We start from the raw sequence: 23,489 nt of genomic DNA on the forward strand, positions 1-23,489 counted from the left end.
AAGTGTAGTGTTAATCCGTTAAAAATTCCGACACACGACCTTAGATTGAAAATGATGAGGGCTATGCATTTCATTCAACAACCTGATCGTGTGGCGCGAAGGGAAAGTGACGTGTCAGCAGCTGATTGGCGATATCAAACACACTTGAGTAAATATCGGGGGGTGAGGGTGTGGGTGCACCTCAGCAAACAGGGAAGGGCAGTGTGCTTTATATTAATGTTATAGTGTACTGTTTACACCCTCAGGTGGATTCCAAGGAAATTTCCCCCAGTTGAGGATCAGTCACTCGCATCCTTCGCTGAAATCATGTCCCAATTCCTACCCCTAGTTGCCCCCGCAGGGTTCCGGCCTCCGAAGAGGCACTCTAGAGGTCCCCGTGCATAGGGAGAAACAAAAACTGTCGTACGATCTTTAGGCAAAAAAAATAGTTTCGATTTGTCCTGAATGCGGCGCTCAATACATTAATAAAATGGCCGCAAAGGATAAAAAAAAATGAATCGCGAACTTAGCTGGGACTGAAACTTTCACGCGCTTGACGAGGTTACGTCATTCACATCAAACATCATTGTGCAGTATCATATGAGCCCAGCTCCATTATTTAGTTGAAAACTAGGTTGTTAAGCATTAAATCTTATTGATTGAACAGGATCGAAAGCCTGAAAATAGTCGATGATAGTTCAATAATTTCAAACGTCTGTGTTAGTGGTCGACTGGCTTGTCTCATAATTTCCTTTGCGGGACATCAAAGTCTTTATTTCATGTTTCACAATAAGTAATTGATACACTCGCCATCTGATAGAGAAAGAACGTGTTTTTAGCGATTTAGATAGGAGGAAGATGCAAGATTTAAGGGATTATCTATTCGTCTTCTTTTAAATTTTTATGATGGTATTTGAATCGCTTCGTTTGTTTTCCTTTAATCAATTTTTTAAAACGGCCAACATAAAATCTGATTCTGATTGGTTCAAGCGAGTTCATTATATTTCCATAAGGCACGCAGCCTAAGTCACAAGAACGCATCATAGCACAACATATGCATGCAATCTACATCAAAAAAATTTGACAAAAGCACAACACGAATATTATGCTGGTCCGCCATTATGGCTGCGGGAATTCCTCATTCCGACCTTCTTTTCGACTTTCTGTACGTTCATGAAAATGAAAACAAAGGTACTAACCATAAAAATTCTCAAAGAGCAAAAAAGGAGAAAAGGATTTCCAGACCTCACTGAAGATTAAAGAAACGAACTTTGGTCGATGAGGAAGCAAAAGTGAGGTAATAATTTCTACAAGCCAGAATGATTAACAATTACTCACCAAAGTAAAGGTTTGCTATCATTGATGAAACTGCTGTAGTCACTTGTCTAGGATGGTCTACTGGCAAGTTCCTTCAGTCACGAGACTCTGGTATGTTCATTGTCAAGGTTAGAAAACTAACCTCACAGATAGGCGTGCTGAATCAAAATCTTGGGAGTAACGAAGACAAGTGCACTCATTGGTTTCGACAAAGATACACTACTGTCTCCCCCACTTTTTAAATACTGGAGAGCGCATCAATGCATTCGGCTTTGTTGTGGGCAACGTGCGTGTGAACGTAATAACCATTCCAGTTCGCATTGGTTTGATGTTTTGAGGTACCTGAAAAAAATTATATGCATACTTTTAAGAATAAAAAATAAAAACCATTTATGTAGACAAAAGATAATCGTGCTAAGCTAGTTGCCTTTTACAGTTTGGAAGGGATATCGTGTTGAGGGTCTCCGATAGGTTTTTCGGGATCCGGAATTAGGCTTATTTCAAGTCCGGGATCCGGGAATTTAAAGTAAGGAGGGAGCGAGATGCCGGATTGCTATTGTGAGCGGGACATGGGACCCGGCGATTTTGAGGGGCGGAATTCGGGAAATAATCACTAAAACAAATCGAGAACCGGGATGTCCGTTGATGAGAATTTATGAAGAAAGTTATCTTCTCAGTCGTGAAAAGCACCAGGCATACAGGCTCTCTGGCATTCAATTGGGCTGCTCAGCGACACTCTTCAGTTATTGCGCGCGAATGAAAATTATATCAGATGCAAAGTGCCAATTTATCAAAAATCCTCAATGGCCCACAATGAAACGTGGTCTAAGACTGCTGCGTCAATTGAAATGCTTAGCGGCGTTGAAAAAACTCCAGCAAGTCTCACAATTATACCAATATGATGCTCTTAACCTGTTGAGTTACATTAAAATAGATGTGAAGAATATTCACTCGGTTGGGTATCACAAAGATAAACTATTCACGGTGTTAGACTACCTAATGTACACACACACACACACACACACACACACACACATATACATACATATGTATATATATATATATATATATATATATATATATATATATATATATATATAGGCAGGGATGGTGGTTATCATTGGGGCCACTTGTGGACCTCTCCCAATTACTTTTGAGCTACTTTTCGCGTTGGAGAAACTTGCGGTCTTAGTGACGTACAGCACTTATCAAGCACGAAAGAGTCAACGGTTTCATAGAAAACTCCGACGCAGCGGCAAAATGAGTGCGCATGCTTAAAAATTTACGCGCGAAAAGGAATGTGAATGACAATATTTCCATAGTAACACTATAGCGGCGATAAGCGGCATTTTTAAAATTCATCTTGTTTGTTTTTATTTGGCGGGGATAAGCCCTAGCCTTAACAGATAAGGTTCCCACTTTCAAGAAAGCTTCTTTCGAACCTGCTCTGCAACATATCTTTCCCAACAAAAAAATATCCAGGGCACAGGTGTGAATTTTAGTATTGAAGTGGAGCGGTCGTAACAAGGCAATGAACTTCGTAGCCCTCTGTATTGTTATAGCACTTGTTTTCATCGTCTCCTCAGTATCGCAAACTGCCCGGCCAAAAGGTTTGTTGTTTGGGAGAAAAAAAACGCTAAAGCTCTTCTTGTAGAGGAAGCATAATTGCCTTTAACACTGAAACAACTCGTGGCCAAGGTGGAACCAGGAAATGTTGTATGAATGTCACTATCAGCAATTCGAAAAAGGAGCAACACCTGATCGTGCCCACTACTTTCACAGTCTTCCCCTCTGAATGATACACCTATTCTCATGGGACAGTACAAACTATTTGACAATGCTGGAAAAAGTGAGGCTTGTTATCAACCAGGGACACTGTGGTGCACAAGTTGTTGGAGCAATGCTGACAAAACATTTGCCTCAAGGACCACTTTACTTTAGGTAGTTATATTCAAAGGCTTTCATTTCCTGCTGGATAACCTGGGTTTACATACTTCATCCATTTACATAATAAACAATAAAGCAAATGATCATCTTGTTTTCATGAGAAGATCAATAACTTAAACGAAAAACATTCATGCAAAATGGAGATGGGTGCCATGCAAAATTCAGCAGGAGTGCCAAGCTATGACAGTTAAATGTATGCCGCAAAACTTACTGCTCTACCAAAACTCAATAGCTCAACATAGAGAGTCGGGAAATTGGTGCACAGGCTGGTAAATCCAATTTCTCAACATTAATCACACTAAATACCTTACTTATGCCTGGACATAATCTAAGAAAGGTAACCAATCCACCATGTTGCTAATAATCATAGTTATGCTATGATTGCACTTGCAGGGTTAAACATCTCCATGACAACATCAATCAGGTAATAATATAACACTGATAAAGGTTCTGCACTGAGCTCATATTCTACAAGTAAACACATGTTCATTGTTGAAAATATTTCTAAATAACTCACAGAGTGGTCAAATACATTATTATTGCATTTTCTATATAATCCTGCAGAGCTGGTGGTAAAATTTCAGTCAGCCTTGCACAGGCACTATGAGATTGCGGGTCAATCTCTATACAGATCCGATGATATGCAGGCACTTTGTGAGACTTGTGCACCACATCTCTTTTACATCCTCATCAGTACAATATTTAGTGCAAATAGACATGCCACCAGTGAGAAGCATTCACATTCACAGCAGCAAAGAATAGTTGCACTACTTCACAAGTTGCCTACCTGCCTAAAGTTTTGCCAAGTTTTTACATTTTATATAATTTACAAAATTTCCATGTCAGCTTTATTCTGACAGTGTCAGCAGTCACTGGTAAAAAACAACCTTTGTTCTTGAGTATGATAACAGGATAATATGCAATTTCCCTTAGATCCCAGAAAACACCACAGCTCCAGAAACAAGCTGCAATGTTCCTTGATATTCATGAGTAAGCCAGGTCTGCACAGACTGCAGGGTGAGTCTTGGGCCTTAGCAGTGGAATATGTATGAACGACATGTTTGAACAGCAGCAGGCAAAACAACCACGAGGAAGTTGTGGAAAAAACTGTGCTGACAGCCTGCAGGATAAAGCAGAACAAATAGAATGAACAATGAACATAAACACTTTTGTAAAAACACAAGCAATCAATTAAATGGATATTAATTTTTATAAGACCAAATAACTTGTTATCCATCTTATTGATGATTTTCATGTTATGAATATGCCTACTAAACCAATTTATAAAGCTAATGTGGCAATTCATATGGCATCAAGTCTCCAAGCCATAGCAGTTGCCCACCCAGTTGATGGAGCAATGATCCTTTTCTAACAAGAGTAAATGAGGTAGGTGATTCCTTCAATAAAGGTATTATAGAGCATGATACAAGTAGCAACATTGCAGACAGCCACAATAGTTATGAACAGCCCAAAAGCCAGCTAGCAATACATGCTCCTAGGTATTCAGACTTTTACAAGTCCCATGACAGGGGAAATATGATAACTAGAAGTATGGAACAGCTGATTATACCACAACCGAGTGTTCCACACAGGACAACTCAAGAAAGAGGACAAAACACAGAAAGGCCTGCTTCAGTTGCAAATTCACACCAAAATCACTTTTCAACTGTGGGTAACCTTGCCACCAAAGATCTTGAGGTTCTCACCTTACCCGCCCTTACCTTTTACAATCACACAATCAGTCTCAACAACAACACCATCAGTAGCTCAACAACAGTTTTCTAACTTAAGTGTACCACCACAATCCACTTCAATACATGTTCCATCTTCAACAACACAATCAGTCACATTCTGGGAACTGCCAGCCTTCCTATCTCAGTCAACAATTGGGAGTCGTCAAGGCAGCAATGCTTGTACAGTTATTTCTTTGTTGTTAGCAAAGACATAATTAACAAACAAATCCTTCCTTCAACTGAAAAACCACCAACCACTGACTCCCAGCTGGATGTCATGTTTGATGGGGAGAAGTCAGGTATATGACAGTTTCATGCAGTCACTATCATATCTTGGTGTTGTTGAAGCCATACCTCTTGTCAGAAGCAGCCTTGGTAGTTTAAGTTATGAAGAGGAGTTAACTGTTTGTTTTGTCAAGGAGACTAATTCAAGTGAGGAATCTGCTCTGAGTTTCCACCTAGTAAAAAACTTACCAACACAAATGCTGCTTTTACAATAATTAACTCTTTAACTCCCATACGTGACCAAGAAAGAATTTCTCCTTACAATATTAGAACAATATCAAGCAGACAAGTGATGAGAATAAAGAAAAATCTTAATTAGGGGATTATTGGTTGACCCAATACCAAATTCTCCAAACTAAAATCACAAGAACTATATGGCAGACTGTCAGGAGAATTAACAATGAGATCTTAGGAGTTAAAGGGTTAATGGTTATGTCATAGGTAAGTGTGCAAATGACAACATCATCTTAATGGATAGCCACCTCCACTTACCAAAAGGCACCTTACTTGCACAGTCTCAACGCAGTGACATTGAAGAACTATAAAAATGGCTGAAGTCAAAGCTATCTGCGACGGTGAATTTGTGTACGGTTACTTTCATCAACTTCAGGTAACACTGTGTGGTAAGAGATGCATGTAAACGTCAAACAACGGCAGTTGATCGAAAAGTTATATCGACATATTTCAAGACGCAAAGAAGGTTAAGATATGTGTCAAGTATAAATGTTATTGCAACTATTACATTTACGTTGTGTTGGGGGAAGCAATTGAGCTTGTGTCGATCAAAAGAACGGTCACTTAAGCAAAACGACCGACATATTCAAGACTAATTTCGATTGTAAAACAGCTTTTACTACCAAAAGAGTTTACATCAAACAGGTTTTCAAGTTTAAAGCATGTACTGAACAAATACCGTTGATGAAATGTGTTTTGTAAATAAAATTGCTGAAAGGAACGGGAACACGCAACGAACTGTCTGGATAGATTTATATCAGCTTTAGTTGAACTATGTCTACAATAATTCTACTTACCCATCAGACTTTTCCATAAGAACAAACTCCATTAAAAATTTTTCCGGTCGGATCACATCAATATCAGTCCCAAAAAGTGTAAAACGATGTTCTGTTCGTTCTTCAGCAAACTTCACCCACGCCGGAATCACTAATCGCTCCTTGAAAGCGCGAAATCCGCCGAGCATGCGCACTCATTTTGCCGCTGTGTCAGAAAACTCCAATTTATGCGAATTTCTTGAATTTTTATCGACCTTTCGAACACATAACCTGTCACTTGGTAACGTTTTGCTGACCCATTGCGATCCTTGTCTAATATTGTAACGAATAATCGGCTAATCGTTAGACCTCAGAGTTTCCTTTTCCTTTTCATTGTCCTGTTTTTAAGAAAAATACAGAAGGAGGCCGGACTTTGAGCGTACAAACTATTAGAAATTGGAACGAACTGTCTTTTGACATAAAGAAAATGAAAAATGTTAAATCTTCTAAAAGAAATTGTATACGAATTTAATCGCTAAGCAAAGAGAGATAGGAAATTTTGAATATCTTTTTAAACAGTTATATCGAGTCTCCAAAATAACTTGTTACTATTTTTGCTTGCTTCTTAAATTGTCTATTAATAATTTTTATCCTTCTATCATGAAAGTGTAGAATTATTTAAATATCAATTTTGATTTTGAAAAATTGTCAAATACTTGTGAAAAATTCGTGGCTGGTATGACGTGGCGTTTCGTCTCGGCCTTACTGAAAGTAACTTAACAAGTAAAATCTTGGATCAAGAGCTTGATATAAATGGATATAATTTCATAAGAATGGATAGAAAAAACGGAAGATGGTGGTGGTGGCTGTTTGTTGTATTATAAAGATAACATATGCTTGGATGAAAGCCCTACATTTGCCCCAGAAAAGGACGACACCGAAACTATTTGGGCAGACATCAACTTCCACTCACAACACCTTGCATTAGCATTAAATTAATGTATAGACCGCCAAAAGATCTGTCTTTTTACGAAAAGCTTGAAAAACTTGATAAGCAGCTACAACATATATCAAGGAGAAGGAATAACATCTTCATAATAGGTGATTTAAACTCTGATGTTTCATCAAAACCATCTGAAAATGGAAGCAAACTAAAGCAAATCTTGAGAAAGCATGGGCTATCAAATGTCATCAAAGACTATACAAGAGTAACTGAAACTTCTAGAAGTACTATTGACCTATCTATCACAAGCAAGAAATGTCAAATCAAAACTGCTGGAGTTTTTGATATTGGAATTGCTGATCACAGATTAAATTAGGCAGTCCTAAGATTATTTCATCAGAAACCTCCTCCAGTGATAAGAGAAGTGACAGACTGGAAAAACATCAATATTGAGAGCTTCAAAGAATCCTTGTCTTAAGTACCCTGGCATGTGCGTAATACCTTCGATGAGGTAGACGATAACTACTGGTTATTACAATACATGTACAATGAAATTGCGAATGAACACTTGAAGAAAAGGAAAGCAAAAGTAAGAATTAATTCTGTAACATGGATAAATGGGGAAATAAGAAAACTTATGAATAAACGATATAAACAACTCCGCAAAGCTCAAACTACAAATTCTCCTGGACTGGAAGTTGTACAGAGATCTTAGAAATGAAGTACACAGAAAACTAAAGAAAGCTGAATCCATGCATTATCTTGAGGCTCTTGAGAACACAAGAAATGGAATGAATCCCAAGTAATCAGCCTCTATAACTGACAGCAACTTAACCAAAGACGAACAACAAGCACTGAAACGACTGAAAAACGACAAGAACATTGTTATACTACCAGCCGACAAAGGACGTGTTACTGTTGTTATGGACAAGACTGACTACTATGACAAAATGGACGCACTTGTTAACGACAAACAAACTTACGAATTACTTAAACGTGACCCGACGCCAGCACTACAACGCAAACTCAACAACAAACTACTTACGCTCAAAAAGACTGAAGCCTTTGACACTCAACGCTACTACCGGCTGAGGTGCTCTGTACCACAACCACCTAAACTTTATGGACTACCGAAACAACACAAACCTGGGATACCTATGCGACCTATAGTCTCATTCTGTGGGTCCCCGACGTACCAACTGTCGAAATACCTTACGACGATACTGCAACCACTGACTGACAAATCGAGACGTAAACTACAATCAACTGAGAACTTTATTGACGCTATCAAAGACGTACAGATACCTGATGACTACAAACTTGTGTCTTTTGATGTGAAATCACTGTTCACCAGTATTCCACTTCAATTGGCTCTACAGTGTACTGAAACCGCCATCCAACAGTCTACTGATGCACTACCATTACCGACAGAAGACATTATGGACCTACTTAACCTCTGCCTTACATCGACTTACTTTCAGTACAACGGGAAACACTACAAGCAGTTGCACGGAACAGCTATGGGGTCGCCGGTCTCCGTTGTTGTCGCAGAAATTGTGATGCAAAACATCGAGGAACGCGCCCTTCCAACTTGCCGACAAACCATACCGCTTTGGTTACGCTACGTTGACGACACATTTACCGCCGTACACAAAGACGAAATTGACGCTTTTCACAATCACCTTAACGAACAAAACACCGACATTCAGGAAACGAAGGGATGCCGCCATCAATTAGCATAAAGAACAAAGGATTCAAGATGGCGTCTAAGTCCCTTAGGGAGGATTCCAGATGGCGGCGGTGACGTCATCGAACATGACATCATTCAAGATGGCGGTTTAATATATCCATAACGTGTAGGTGTATGAGGGAAAGCACACTCCGACATCCGTCAGAAGGAGGTCATCTCGGGTAGATTTCCGATTACGAAATCCGAGCTCGCCCGATGTTGTCTTCGCGATGAAGGCCCTATTTAGCAAATTAGACCCGCAAAACAGAGTAGAAACGAACACGTGCTTCGTTTTCGCTCGTAAGCTCATAAGCTCGTAAGATATTGCTTTTTTTTCGTTGCTTACCTTTATTACAGACTCCACAAAATTTTTGCGATGCCTCCTTTTCAAGGATGGCCGATTACAACTACAACATAGTAACACCTCCACGAAATCTGTCAAAAGGAGGATTTTAAAACACCGGAAATGGAGAGGAAAGATAAATGATACGGTCGATTAACTCCCAGACAATTGAATGGTCCAAACTCGCAAAGGCGGGAAATTTGTCATCGTGCGAGATATCAAAGTATCTGTTTGCTCACTCAATTCGTATTCAGCGTTTGGCCGTATTCCAATCGATAATTTCGCTTTCTGAAAAAAATTTCCAATTCTATGATGGCACGCAAATTAACTTCTCAAGAAGTGAGTTCATTGTTTGAGAGAAAGTTGTCTGAAAGGTCAGGTCTGGTGAAGGATGTCAGGTCAGCAGAGTTCATTCTTCGAGAATATGAAACTGCCACCGTCACCAAATTCTGTTGTAGCAAGTCAACTGACAAAGGTTTTGGAAACACAGGTGAGAGGCCAATCTTCTTGTCATATGCGATTGCATTTTTTCCGTCATGTAATATCCTGGGCTTGATGTTTCTTGGTAGACATTTGAATAAAGTAGGGGGATTTGATCTAAAGGCACTTAGGGGGGATGGTGAGCGGTAGATGAGAGTTGACTGTAGGAACGATATCTCACTTATTTGACGGGCCCTATGCATGCTCGTAAGTGACAGGTAACTAGGTATCATTAAGATAAGATAAGATAACTTTATTTATACACGGTATTTCCATCAGTTGTTAATTATCTATAAAGGTATATCTATCTTCCTAACTATAATAAAATCTAATAATAACAATTCAAATAAAAGAAACAAATAAAAAATCTGCTTTTCATGGAGGCCGTGTCTAAAATTTACTTAAAATTAAGATATTACTTTAAACTGTGGCGACTTAATTTAGATTTGAAATCGGTCAGTGAAGACGCTTGTCTTAGGTCTAAGGGTAAGTCGTTCCACAAGTGAGCTCCGCTGTACAAAAAACTTCTCTTAAGATAATCAGTTCGAGGTCGTGGAAGAACTAATTTGTTTTCCGTATTCCTTAAACGTATTCCTTATTCCAATATAAGCACTTATATTGTCACGATATACAAATCTTGATCTCAGATAATCTGGTGTCATACCATGTAAAGTTTTATACATTAAGATAGATTTTTGTTCCAATCTTTGATAGTAAAGTCTTCGCCACCCTAGTGCCCGGAACAAATCATCTAAATTACTATCATAGCTCGCAGACATTAGAATGCGAGCTGCCCGATCTTGAAGACTTTGCAGTTTTTCAGAAAGGCCCTTGTTACAGTTTCCCCACACTACATTACAATAATCAAAATGTGGTTGAACAAGGCTATTATAAACTTTAATTAGAACATTAAATGGAGTGAGGTGCCGAATTCGGCGATTATCGATGTCATGATCCTTTTTGACACATTATCGTCTAAAGGAAGGGTGACAAGTTGACTATGCTTCTCAAATTTGTAAAAATTTCTTTTGTAACATAGACTTGGCAGCTAAAAAACACAAGGTATTATGGGAGGATAGTCGTCTGCCATTTGATCACGTCCCATTTGTCGTGGTAAATCACAAAGTATACGATTGTCAACATGGTGTAGATAGACATCTAAGCGAGAAAAGGAAAAACCAAGCGGTACGTTGAAAGTATTTGTATTTAAATGATTTTGCAGATTTTTTATTTTGCGTTGATTAATAACTAAAGGTCAAGATCAAGTAGCCTTGAGTTTCCTCCTCCTTGCTTAAAGATAAGAGAGTAAATGATCTGAAAAGAGGACTCGATAGGATAGGATATTTCAATGTCCAACATGGAAGAAACTTTCAGTGGAAACGTGGTGTTATATCGCTGCTTCAAAAGTTTTCATTTACAAGAAGACTTCTTTTTTCCAAAAACATAGGCCGGTGACCACGCCTATCGAAGAAACGGAGCTGGTAAGCTTTTACAAGAATCAAGAAAACTCAACTGTCCCGCTCAAGCGCACATGAGAGAAATCATCAAATTTCCGGAGTACAAGGTAAGTCGGAATAAAGAAATTGCAAAATGTAATTACAACAAGGAAAACGCCGACCTATAAATGACATCACAAAAACGTCAATTTGTGTTCCTCCTTTTGACCTCTAGATCTCGCAAAAGATGGAGTGGGGCTGTAAGAGTCATTCCAAAAAGCTGCGCAACGACATAGATGCTGGAACGGCAAAAACTGAAAGGTGGATTAACATCCATTTTCCCTCAGTCGATGAACACACTGTGCACCCAACTGGAGAAGTAAGCTCTTACAATTAAATACCCAGTTACCGTCGTCACAGTTTTTGTTGCGGGCTACGTAACTGGTCCTTCTCATAGAAATAAGTGGGTCAAAAACTGCATTTAGTCGTGTACGTAAGAATTATTTTTCGATTTTCTTAATCTCATTATTTACTTTTTTTACGCTTGATTTCTGATTCATTCATATCTTTATTAATTTTGAATTTAGGTAGGAGGTCTGTTTCAGTGCATAGATGAGAGGCTCGTGGCAAAAATACAAGAACTCGTATGTGCTGGAGCAAGATCAGAGAAAGAGATACGCCGACATTTAAAGATCTTTGTGCAAGGAGAATTATATCGAGGGAAAAAAGCGCCATTGAAGACCAACAGACGCTTTTATCCCTCCAAAGTTACGATTAGAAGTCACATGTACAAATCCTTAGTCAAAGAAAGGTTCTCGAAAATTGACCAGGAGGATCTTCAGGAAAAGGTGAAGCTTTGGAGGGAGATTTCTCCTGAGGATTATTTTGAGTTCCAGCCCTATGTAACTTACAACGAAGAGGGAGAGGAACGAAATGGGGATGATGATGATAGCAGTCGTAGCGATGGTGAGGAGGATGATGAAGATATCATATTGAAGACGCCAACTAAAGGGTTCCTATTTGCACACCAGACGAAAGATCAACGACGGCTTTTAGAACACTATGGAAATGAAATAAGTATGCTAGACGCTACTTATAAGACCACGAAGTACAGCCTCCCTCTTTTCTTTGTAGTTATGAAGACCAACGTCGATTATCAAATTGTAGGCTCTTTCGTCATCAAAAGCGAAACGTCAGATTCCATTTATGAAGCCCTCTCGATTATTAAGTCTTGGAACCCCACCTGGAACCCCTCATATTTTATGGTGGATTTCTCAGAAGAGGAGATGTCTGCAATTGGCAAGTTATTTCCAGGTATTAAGATTCTTTCTTAAAGCAGTGTCACACTGCGAAAATAGATATCTATGGATTCGTAATTTATGACCATTTATGGTTTTATAAAAGAAAGATGCGAGCACAGTCACCATCTTCTAAAATCTAATACGTCTAATGAACGTCTTGATTCTGAAACAAACAAAGTACACGACAAAAATCTACTCCCATGATCACGTTTACAATAAAATTCTCGACAGGTCATTCATTTCATCCTTTTTTTCCAATGACAAAATAGAGAGTGCGATCTACATCTGTGACTTTCATCGTGAGCAGACATGGAAAAGGTGGCTTTCAAAGTCCAGCAATGGCCTATTGAACGAAAAACAAAAAGTCCTTGCAAAGCTGCGAGCGATAGCTAAGGCCCGCACGGAAGAAGAGTATCGGCATAGATTGAGCGACCTCCAGGATAGCGAAGAATGGAGGACAAATACCAACTTAAGTAACTATATCACAAAGACATGGCTGCCTCAACATAAGGTATATGCATACTTACCATCATATTTTCTTGAATTTCTTGCTGGAAAAGCTAATTTTTAATTCTTTTATAGAAATGGGTATGGGCGTTCAGAAAAGACCGCTTCCTTACAACTATCAATACCAACAATGGCGTTGAAAGGCAGAATAAGGCTTTCAAGTACGATTACCTAGCAGGAATCAAACAAGGAACCTTGAGTGGGATGCTCTCAGTGCTAATAGATGAGTTCCTTCCTGAAAAGTATCTCAAGTAAGTAATTCCTGCTTTCCGTGTCCAGTCACATGCTGTCTATATTTGGAACATTTTGTGTTTATTTGTACACTTTGGTATAAAACGTCTCGGTTTCAGTGTGAAATGCCCGAAAATTTAGTAATGAATGAATAAATGAATGAATAGAAAGATGTTTTATTGTTTTAATAAATTTTAACGGACAGAAAAAAAGGGAAAAGAAAGTTATTTTTCAATATGAGAGAGTGACTAAGTGGAAGGCGAGACAGTCTGTAAAAGCGTGATACAAATACCATTACCATGGAGTAAAAAGGAACATTCGGATGGCCTTTTTGTGTCTCAGGTATGTGGAATTGAATACAAAACTTCAAGCAAGTTTTCGACGCTATAACTCTGCCATCCCCTCCTATTTAAGAGAACGACTGCACCACATCATAAAACATTCCATGGACGGGCTATCTCTTGCGGAGTCTATCCCAAGTAGCAATGTCACAGTTATTGACATGGAGAATGGCGGGTTTTTGGTGAAAAGCCAAAGTAGACTCGAAGAGAAGAAGATGTACAAAGTCATGTTTGGGACCAAGCAGCCAAGCTTTGAGTGCTTTGATTGGGAGAGGCAACGGCTGCCATGCAAACATTTTTTTGCCGTATTCCAGCACGTCCCGTCATGGTCGTTTGATAGACTTCCAAAAGAATATTGAGATTCCCCATTCTTCAGTGTCGATAGAGATGTGCTCTTAGCTGGTGAAAAGGAAGAAGACGACGGTATTGCCGATGGGAAAGTAGTCGACTCACCTCCATGTGTGCATGACGAGGTTCACGATCTTCAGAAGCAATCGTCGCAGTTTGAAAATATACCTCAATCGACTTTACGACCCCGAACCCATGCTGCAAAATGTCGTGAACTATTGGGTCAGATAAAAAACCTGACCTACACTGCAGAGGCGTGGGCAGTTGGTGGGAGTTTAAGGCAAGTTCAGGAAAAGCTTGAAGAGTGTCTTGACCTTCTGCAGAAAACAGCCCCCAAGGAGGACGGTATCATTCTGGAAGCTCCTCTCCTGAAGTCTACTATGAAAAAGAATTCGCGCAGGATGAAAAAAAAGAAAGTAGACTATAAAAGGCTGCCAGTATCTCAGAAGAAAAATCCTTTCACTGGACGTGTAGGGGAAAGAGCAAACAACATGAAAAGGGGGTATAACGTCAGCTTAAACGACATAGAACGCCAACCTGCCAAACAGCCGAAACTCGCACACATCAAGAATGCCAACTCAAGTGCCGAGGCTCAAGTAAACATAAACCGCAGTGTGAACGTAAATAACTCTAATGGTTCAAATTCAAACGCCAATCAAACTGTTAAGGCAAGCACCCCTTACACACCAAACACGACCACATGCATCACCAGCACCGCAGATGCAAACACCATCTCCTCCATTAACACAACCTCGAGCACAACCCGCAGTGCAAACACATGCATCATCCTTACAGTAAACGCGACAACGAACACAAACCTGGCCCAGCAAAGCAAAAAAGATGATGAAGCAGAATTTGTAAAGACCTCTCACAGAAGCGCCACAAAGGCCGGTAAATTCCATCTCTCGGAACAGCACATTAGCACCATTTCAACTGGAGACTGGCTCACCGACCATATTGTAGGTGCAGCTCAGTCTGTTCTGAGGGAACAGTGCCCTCACGCAAGTGGATTGGAAAATACAACTTTGGGGCCTATTTTTAATTTTTCTGTTCAAAAAGGCCAATTTTCACAAATCCTGAATACTGGCAGCCGTCATTGGGTGTTGGTATCCACTGTAGGATGCTTCACTCCTTCTGTAGTTTATCTGTACGACAGCCTGTTTTTGGGAAGAATTGCAGCCCTCATGCAGAAACAGATTGCATCAATTATACGAGGAAGGAACCAGTTTTAAGGTCATTGTACCAAATGTGCAACACCAGAACAATTCCGATGACTGTGGAGTTTATGCTATTGCTTTTCTGGTTTCGCTACTACATGGCCTCAATCCTTCTAATCTGACATTTGACAGGAAGCTGATAAGACAACATCTTTTAAAGAGCCTGGAGAGTGGATCATTCGACCCCTTTCCCCTCTCTAAAGTACCCGAGTGTCGAGACAGGAGGCCACTTTTTGTTCAAGAGGTCTCGGTAATGTGCGAGTGTAGAAGGCCGAGGGAAGAGTCAGACTCGAAGTCTCCTTCTCGTTGTGTGAAATGTCGTAGCTGCAAGGAGTTTTTTCACAGGAAATGCATTTCAACAATTATTTTGGAAGATTCAAGTGCAAACTAGCGTTGTCCAAACTGCGAAAGAGCCCTTAAGCAGGAAGAGACAAATAACCATTAATTTATTATGTAGTATTAAAAACTGATTCTCAGAACTTCCCATTAATTGTTTATTAAGATAATCGTCGAAGTGAAATATATATGTGTAGTAATTTTTTTATCTATGTAGAAGTCAGCTAAAAGAATTTTTAAAATGTATTCATGAGAAACTCTATCTTGTAGATCTTTCCTTAAGTACACTCTTGCGTTGAGAATTGAAAATCCTCATCTAAATATTGTAAAAAATATTATCGTAGAATATTTTCACTGATGATCATGGCACAACGCAGATAGAGAAAATGTAATAGGTGAGACAAGTCACGGATTATTCTTGTCGACAAAAGTAATATCGCCTGCTACATTATATTCAAACTTAATCTCCGTCCAATCGAGGTAATGTACAATTTTTTAATCAATTACCATATTAGAAATAACAATATATCGCTTAAACTCTGAACGTAACTGCGTTAAATTTATTTCATCAGAAATCCAGAAGATTTCCGGTGTTTTAAAATCCTCCTTTTGACAGATTTCGTGAAGATGTCATAACGTTGTAGTTGTGATCGGCCATCCGTGAAAAGGAGGCGTCAAATGTATTTTGTGGAATCTGTCATATAGGTTAGCAAAGGAAAAAAATGCAAATATCTTAACGCTAATACAAAGTCATGAGCGAAAACGAAGTGTTCCTTTCTACTCTATTTTGCGGCTCTAAAATGCGAAATTGGGCCTTCAAGACAACATCGGGTGAGCTCGAATTTCGTCATCAGAAATCTACCCGAGATGACCTCTGGTGTTGTAACATCCTTCTTTTGACAGATTTCGTGGAGGTGCTACTATGTTGTAGTTGTAATCGGCCATCCGTGAAAAGGAGGCATCGCAAAAATTTATTGGAGTCTGTAATATAGGTAAGCAACGGAAAAAAATGCAAATATCTTAAGGCTAATACGAAGTCATGAGCTAAAACGAAGCACGTGTTCGTTTCTGCTCTGTTTTGCGGGTCTAATATGCTTAATAGGGCCTTCATCACGAAGACAACATCGGGCGGGCTCGAATTTCGTAATCGGAAATCTAACCGAGATGACCTCCTTCTGACAGATGTCGGAGTGCGCTTTCCGTGTATGAGGGGTAAAAATTAGCTAACGGCTTCCCTTGGAGGAATGAAACATATAGTTGTATGTACATGTAAATGTATGTCAAGACCTCACTCCCCATCCATGAGGAAGATGCTACAACACTTTACGCATGCGCAGTGTAAGATGTCTGACAAAGATGGCTGTTCAAGGCTGCCTGAGGCTGCCCAAGGCTGCCCTAACCTCTAGGGGATTACATGAAGGCTGTCCGAGGCTGCCCTAATCTATAGAGAACTAAAAAAAATTCTACAGGTTGTAGCCAATGAGAAGATTTTGCTAAATCGTACAGGATCAAAGTTCTACAGTCTGTAACCAATGAGCAGGTAGAATTCAAAGACAATACATCTAAGATGTATAAAAGTAGAGCAGATTTTTAAGGAAACTCACTATTTTCTCTTGTAGAGTGGTGAGCAAGCAAGCAAGGAACAAGATGTCTTCAAATACCAAGAGGAATAATCCTTATGTCAAAAAAGAAAAGAAGAAGAAAACAGAAGCCAAGTATAAGTTGAAGGGTACTATTGTCATTGATGCGCTGCCTGTGAATGATCCTGATTTCCGATGTAAAGATAATGTTCCTGCTACACCGATGCATGACAATTTTGTAGGAGAACCACCCTAGTTTGATGTGAATGAGCCACGAATGGCTGTGGATTATATGAAACCAGAACCCCGTTTTATGGGTAGTACAGTTAGTCAAACCCTATGTGACTGTCAATGTAAACACATAGCGTTCATTCAGACTTTTCTTTTAGCAGATGTAAAAATACACATGTTTTGTAGCAGTAACTCCAAGTTTTTTTAATTTTTTGTGGATGGGATAAGTACAGACCATCTTGAAATCGCACAGTTGATGGGTAGAAACACAAAGCTAGATACATGTCTCTGCACGATCATGCCGAAATTGCTTGGTCAATCGGTATACCTAAGTTTAGAAAATTAGCTGTACGCTTAGGATTGTCGGATAAAGACTTGTGATGTACAGTTTCTAGAAGATAGTATGGATAAATAAATAATAGTTGTATCACCAAAAACACTGTGTCATTTTTCTCTGTCAATCACGAGGCGTGTAAGACGGTCAGTGATTAAAAGAAGAAAAGGTGGGGGTGCTTCTGTGAGTATGGTTAAGAGAATTCTTCGTCGAGGCCCCTCTCTTACAAATAAATTAGCTTACGCAGCAAGTATGTTAAACAAAAGAGAGAGGATCACACGACTTGTATGACAAACCCGGTGTCATCAGTAGTTTCGGTGGTGTGGCACCGTATGCCAAAGCTCAAAAGATCTCTATTTTTCAAGGTAAAAAAGAATTAGAGAAAAAATTGGCGTACACGCTTCACAAACCCAGACGTCAACGAGGAGAATTTTTAACTTAGGTGGTGTTCATCATTGATCAACAATGGGTAGCAGATTTAATTGAAGTACAGACCATATCCAAACACAACAAGGGATACCGATACATATTGGTCGTGAACGATGCTTTTTCCAAATACACGCGGGCCCGGCCGATTAAAAAGAAAACAGGAAAAGATGTGACGGATATGTTTGCAAAAATAATCAAGGAAGCCAAAGGAAGGAAACCTCAGACGTTACAGACAGATGCAAGCAAAGAATTTTACGAGCAGACCTTTCAAACATTGATGAAAACACAGGAGATTCATCAATTTTCTACCCATGGAGATGAGAAAGCCAGTATCGTCGAATGATTTAATAGAACCCTTAAATCGAAATTGTATCCCTATTTCACGGCTGCCAATACACTCAAATATGTAGACATATTGCCCAAACTTGACAATCAATACAATCGCACCTATCACAGGAGTATTAAAACCACACCAGCTAAAGTCACCACATCCAATGCCAAAGAAGTGTGGAACAATTTGTATGGGAAATATCAGACTAAGAAGAAAAAGAAACCTGCATTTAAAGTAGGCGATAAAGTCCGATTGAATAAAAAGTTTAGACCATTTAAGAAAGGGTATCTACCAGGATGGAAGGAAGAAGTGTTTCAAGTTTGTAAAGTCGTACCTGGAATGGTAACGACCTATAAAGTGCATGTGCCAAATGAACAAGGAGGTGGTGGTTTCAAGCGCTGGCAGACCCCCTCACCTTATGCCCCACTACCTTTTATTGGATCCTGGGGTGATCCTCAAATAGGTGCCGAAGTCAAAGACATGGCTAAAGATTTTATGAAAGGTGTACTAGGAGGCCTTAAAAGCAGTGTCAAAAAGCATTCGTTATTGGAAGTGCCGCGTGGTATAAAGAGAGGGGCATCCCAAGCGCTTAAGAGCGAGTTAAAGAGAAAAGTTGCCAAGAGGTTGAACGATATTTTTGTAGAATAAAACATGGTCCACATCAGTACCGTACGTCAAAGTGATCCTATCATTGGTGTAGGCACAGCATCACCGACGAATCCTGTGTCTTCCACCTTAAAAAGGTATAAAGGGAGAAAAAGAAAACAACAACAACGAGGAGGATTTCTCACAAGTCATATAAAGAAAATAGGAACGTGACGTGTGCATAACGCAGAAGACGTTGAAACAGACACATCACCATGTCTATCAAAGGGGCAGAGCAGAATTCAAGTCTAGATCTCTTTAGAATACCACCTACAGATCTTTCTATGGTAAAATACTGATATGTCAAAATACCACCTCAGACTTCTAGTATTACTCCTATCCAAGTGTACGTGGAACGACAATCAGATCCCATTGATCTTTCGAGAAGTTTTGTCCAACTGGATTTGGGTTTCAAAACCACAGAAAATGCCAATCTCACAGCACGCGCATACAATGTGGGTATGATGACTTCACCAGCCAACAATATTGCACACACCCTCTTCAAGCAAATCAATTTCAGAGCTGATGGCACCCTACTCACCCGACAAGAAAAACATGTACCATCTTAAAGCTTTCATACAGACGATCCTTAATTATGACAGGAATGATGGAGAGACGATACTCAAACCAGCTAGACGGCGAAATGAAATTGATTCTCCTGTAACCTACACTGCTGCAACTGTCACGATGGATGATGCCGCGTATATAGCTCTTTTTACAAATCATCAAGACAGCATCAAGAAACAGAGAGCAGATGCAACAGATTTCTATGCAGGAGGAAAGAGGAGAATCTTGAGAATGAAACCAGTTATAGACGTGTTTCACCAAGGAAAATGGAAAATGGATCGTCCCCAAAACTCTTTTGGAATTGGAATTTTATCTGAATCCAGCAGCTTTGTTCATGAATGGAGAAGCTAATCCACCCAGTGAGGAAGTCTGAGTCAACCCAGAGGATATTAAACTTACCTTCTTTCTCTGTCTGGTGTCCCTAAACCCAGCCGTCTACATGAGCATGATAAGTATGATGACCAAAACCCCAACCAAGTATCCCATGATCCGTACCGAGATGAGACAGTTTCCCCTGGATAATGGGACCACTTCTAAGGAAATCAACGAGCCATTCAATGGAAAGGTGCCCCAAAGAGTCATCATTGGTATTCTGAAAACTACTGCATTCAATGGTCAATACAACGAAGACCCCTTGGCGTTTGGAAAAATTGGGGTGGAATACATGAAACAAATTGTGAATGGAGAGGAATACCCTTATGAGACTTTGGAACTCAACATGGCTAATGGTCAAAAAGACTTGGTGGGTTATCACCGATTTCTGGATGCTACTGGCTTATTCAATGATGGCAAAAAGAAGGTATGATGATGTGGAGGATAGTATCTCGGATGACCTATTAAATCAACATTATGATGAACTCGAAAATCGATTACGAGAATGTAAAAAGATGTGAGCCTGTTCAATCATGAATGGCTCATCAAACCCATGAAGATGCGGGGGTATCTTTGGGGGCATGCAGGCACGAAGAATTGAAAAACTTTCAAGACCTCCTTGCACCAGACTACCAATTGAAAGTGGTGGCAACTTCCTACCTCTACATGATGGTATTTGTAGGCCCAAAAGCACCCCATATTATCCGCCTCTTGCTTCAGAAACACGATGACTCTGATACAACTCATCTTTAAGGATCCATGCTTTTGCGACACAAATGGCTCTTGCAAAACACAATTCATCTGAATTTTTAATCTGAATCACGGAATGCTTCTTTTTAAAACTTCTGCCATGAATCGCTTTCCCACTAGCGCTTTTTGTCTAACACTTTTACCACCTTTAGGCATTTAAATAAAGGTAAGGTCAGCTGTAACCTTAGAAGAGGATTGAAACGACTTTCCTGAATTCAATTTATTGGCCATGGTATCATGTAGTTTTCAAAGCGTTCTGAATTCTTCATGATTTCTTCTACTTTACAAAACATTTTTTTGATGCATTAGTAATTTTCTAACGCATTAGTAATTTCTTTTCCAATATTATTGCCTTGGGATGGAGTTCATGTCTGCTTGAGGGTGGCCTCATGGTGGCCACCCACGCGAGGTGATATGCATTTTCATAATTTAAAGGGGTACAATGTTATGTTCTATGTTTCTACAACATCAATTGGTAAAGGAAGAAAAATCAAGGACATCATCACCATAGTTACTAAATGGTTATCCTTCAAAGTGGGTCAAATCACGTTCAAAGATTTGTTCAGCTTCCTCCCAATGTCACTCTCAGCCTTTACCAGTACCTTTGGTCTCACGGTACTCAAGAAAGGTTTCTTTCCTCACCTGTTCCACACACCCAACCATCAAGACTATGTGGGAGCCCTGCCAGCAGCCTCCTGTTACGACCCAGAAAGTATGTCCAATTCTAAAAAAGAAGAATTTCAAGTCTGGTATGAAGAACAAGTGAAAAAGCGAGACCCATTTGATCTCAAACAAGAACTCATAGCCTACTGCCAATCAGATGTCACCCTTCTTGAAGCTGGTTGTCTTAAATTTGTAAATGAATTCCAGTCCATGTCAGGGTTTCATCCCATGGAAAAATGTGCCACGATTGCGCCAGCATGCAACAGATATTGGCGTAAAAAACATCTTTCCAAGGACACTGTGGCTGTTGAACCTGTAAGAGGATGGCGTGGGGCACAAGTCAATCAATCAGCCGTTGCATTAGAATGGTTGAAGTGGCAGGAACATCAGCTTGAATAAGACAGCCCACGTATTGAACATGTTCGTAATAGTGGGGAGAAGTTGATACCTGCAGGGCCTGAGGCATACCATGTCAATGGTTTTGATAGCCACACAAAACACTGTGTATGAATTTCATGGCTGTTTGTTTCACGGGTGCAGACGTTGTCATAAAGACCACAAGAAAATGGCGTTTTCATCAGGCAGCTACACAATGGAAGCCTTATGTCAGCAGATGGGAGACAAATGTCAGACACTCCAACAGATGGGGTATAAAGTGGTTCAAATCTGGGAATATCAATGGAAGGAGCAGAAAAAGGCCTCAAAGAAAATTCAAGATTTTATCAAGGAAATCAATCTTGTACCACAGTTCAATCCGAGAGATACCATCTTTGGAGGTCGAACTGGGGTGGTGTTGCTTTATTACAAGGCCAACACAGATAAAGGTGAGCAAATCAGATACATCGACATCACCTCATAATATCCCTGCATAAACAAATACGGCACCTACCCCATGGGTCACCCTGAAATTTTTTGGAATACGACCAAGATCCAGCCACCTACTACAGTATCTTGATGGTCGACGTTTTACTGCCCTATAATTTATACAATCCCGTGTTGCCCCTTTGACATGGAAAACTGATGTTTCCGTTATGTCGAAAATGTGTGGAAGATGAAATTGCCAAAACGATGTTGTGAAGAAATTATTATAGTCATGGTGTGAAAGGATTGCATGCTCACTGGTACTTGGTGTACGCCCGAAATCATAAAAGCTGTTGAAAAAGGGTACCAGGTTCTTTGCATACAAGAAGCATGGCATTTCCCACCAGACCAAAGAAAGCAAGGTCTGTTTACCCCGTAGATAGACACATGGTTGAAGATAAAACAAGGAAGTAGTGGTTACCCCAGCAGGGCACAAATGGATGTGCAAAAAGAGGATTATGTTAAAAATTACAAGGCAAGAGAGGGGATAGACTTAGACACCCAGCACATCGAGAAAAATCGAGGAAGAAAGGCCACTGCCAAACTGATGCTGAACTCCTTTAGGGGCAAGTTTGGCGAACAAATGAACAAGGTGAAAACGATGCAAATCATAGAACAACACGAGCTGATTGATCATTTAAATGACATGATGATTGAAATATCAGACATACACATTTTGAGTGCTGATGTGATTGGATTGGCGTATAAGAAGATAGAGGAGGATGCAGTAAAGGGGTCCAAAACCAACATATTCATGGCAGCCTTTACCACCTGTCAGGCCCGTCTTAAGCTCTATGAATCTTGGGAGGTGTTGGGCGATTGAGTCTTATATTGTGATACAGACTCGATCATTTACACGTGGAAGCCAGGTCAAACAGAAATTCCCTTAGGTGATTACCTAATTTGACAAGCGGGTACCTCATGTAGGAACATTTAAATTGTATCCCTACGGATATGCCCAGTTTACAGGATTCAATGCACAAGACATTTTAAACATTGAAACACTTCATGAGAGACATTCAAGCCAAGAGACTTTAGCGTGTTGTTCCCTTTTTATTATTTTTAAATAAAACAAGTTAAATTGTTACAATTTAAATCACGTGTCTTTGTCATCCTTACAAGCATTTCATACCTTCTGTGATATTATCTATCCATTTCTAAGAAAAGCTGTTCTTTGATCTACCCTGCGAAACATATCTTGTAGTTCCTTTTCAATGTTGTCTCGCCACTTTTGATGTGAAGGAGATTTGCAAGCTTTTTTGAC

The 23,489-nt window shown here is 39.8% G+C and overlaps 2 protein-coding genes and 1 long non-coding RNA gene across 3 annotated transcripts; 2 read left to right on the top strand and 1 right to left on the bottom strand.

Annotated features, from left to right (window-relative positions):
- Positions 1-4,070: 4,070 nt before the first annotated feature.
- Positions 4,071-6,432, bottom strand: LOC131787481 (uncharacterized). Its single transcript, XR_010718370.1, has 3 exons — positions 6,293-6,432; positions 5,754-5,877; positions 4,071-4,363 (listed from the first exon to the last, which is right to left on the bottom strand). It is a non-coding gene; the product is annotated as an uncharacterized lncRNA (long non-coding RNA).
- A 1,684-nt stretch (positions 6,433-8,116) lies between these two features.
- LOC136282479 (uncharacterized) lies at positions 8,117-9,378 on the top strand. Its single transcript, XM_066170125.1, has 2 exons — positions 8,117-8,808; positions 9,315-9,378. Exons 1-2 carry the CDS (start codon positions 8,117-8,119, stop codon positions 9,376-9,378), a joined length of 756 nt encoding a protein of 251 aa, XP_066026222.1.
- Positions 9,379-9,577: 199 nt separating this feature from the next.
- Positions 9,578-15,141, top strand: LOC136282480 (uncharacterized). The gene is made up of 9 exons (XM_066170126.1): positions 9,578-9,755; positions 10,785-10,930; positions 11,193-11,309; positions 11,417-11,560; positions 11,769-12,495; positions 12,752-12,993; positions 13,065-13,240; positions 13,563-13,835; positions 13,938-15,141. Exons 1-9 carry the CDS (start codon positions 9,578-9,580, stop codon positions 15,139-15,141), a joined length of 3,207 nt encoding a protein of 1,068 aa, XP_066026223.1.
- The last annotated feature ends 8,348 nt before the right edge of the window (positions 15,142-23,489 follow it).

The sequence above is a fragment of the Pocillopora verrucosa genome, chromosome 7 (assembly GCF_036669915.1).
Source record: "Pocillopora verrucosa isolate sample1 chromosome 7, ASM3666991v2, whole genome shotgun sequence".
In the NCBI taxonomy this organism is placed as follows: Eukaryota; Metazoa; Cnidaria; class Anthozoa; order Scleractinia; family Pocilloporidae; genus Pocillopora; species Pocillopora verrucosa.

Coding starts and splice junctions, on each gene's coding strand:
- LOC136282479 (XM_066170125.1), top strand. CDS start 8,117: ATGGACAAGACTGACTACTATGACAAAATGGACGCACTTGTTAACGAC. Junction 8,809..9,314: donor CGACAAACCATACCGCTTTG/GTTACGCTACGT, acceptor CTCCTTTTCAAG/GATGGCCGATTACAACTACA.
- LOC136282480 (XM_066170126.1), top strand. CDS start 9,578: ATGGCACGCAAATTAACTTCTCAAGAAGTGAGTTCATTGTTTGAGAGA. Junction 9,756..10,784: donor CAAAGGTTTTGGAAACACAG/GTGAGAGGCCAA, acceptor TTTGTAACATAG/ACTTGGCAGCTAAAAAACAC. Junction 11,310..11,416: donor TCAAATTTCCGGAGTACAAG/GTAAGTCGGAAT, acceptor TTTGACCTCTAG/ATCTCGCAAAAGATGGAGTG.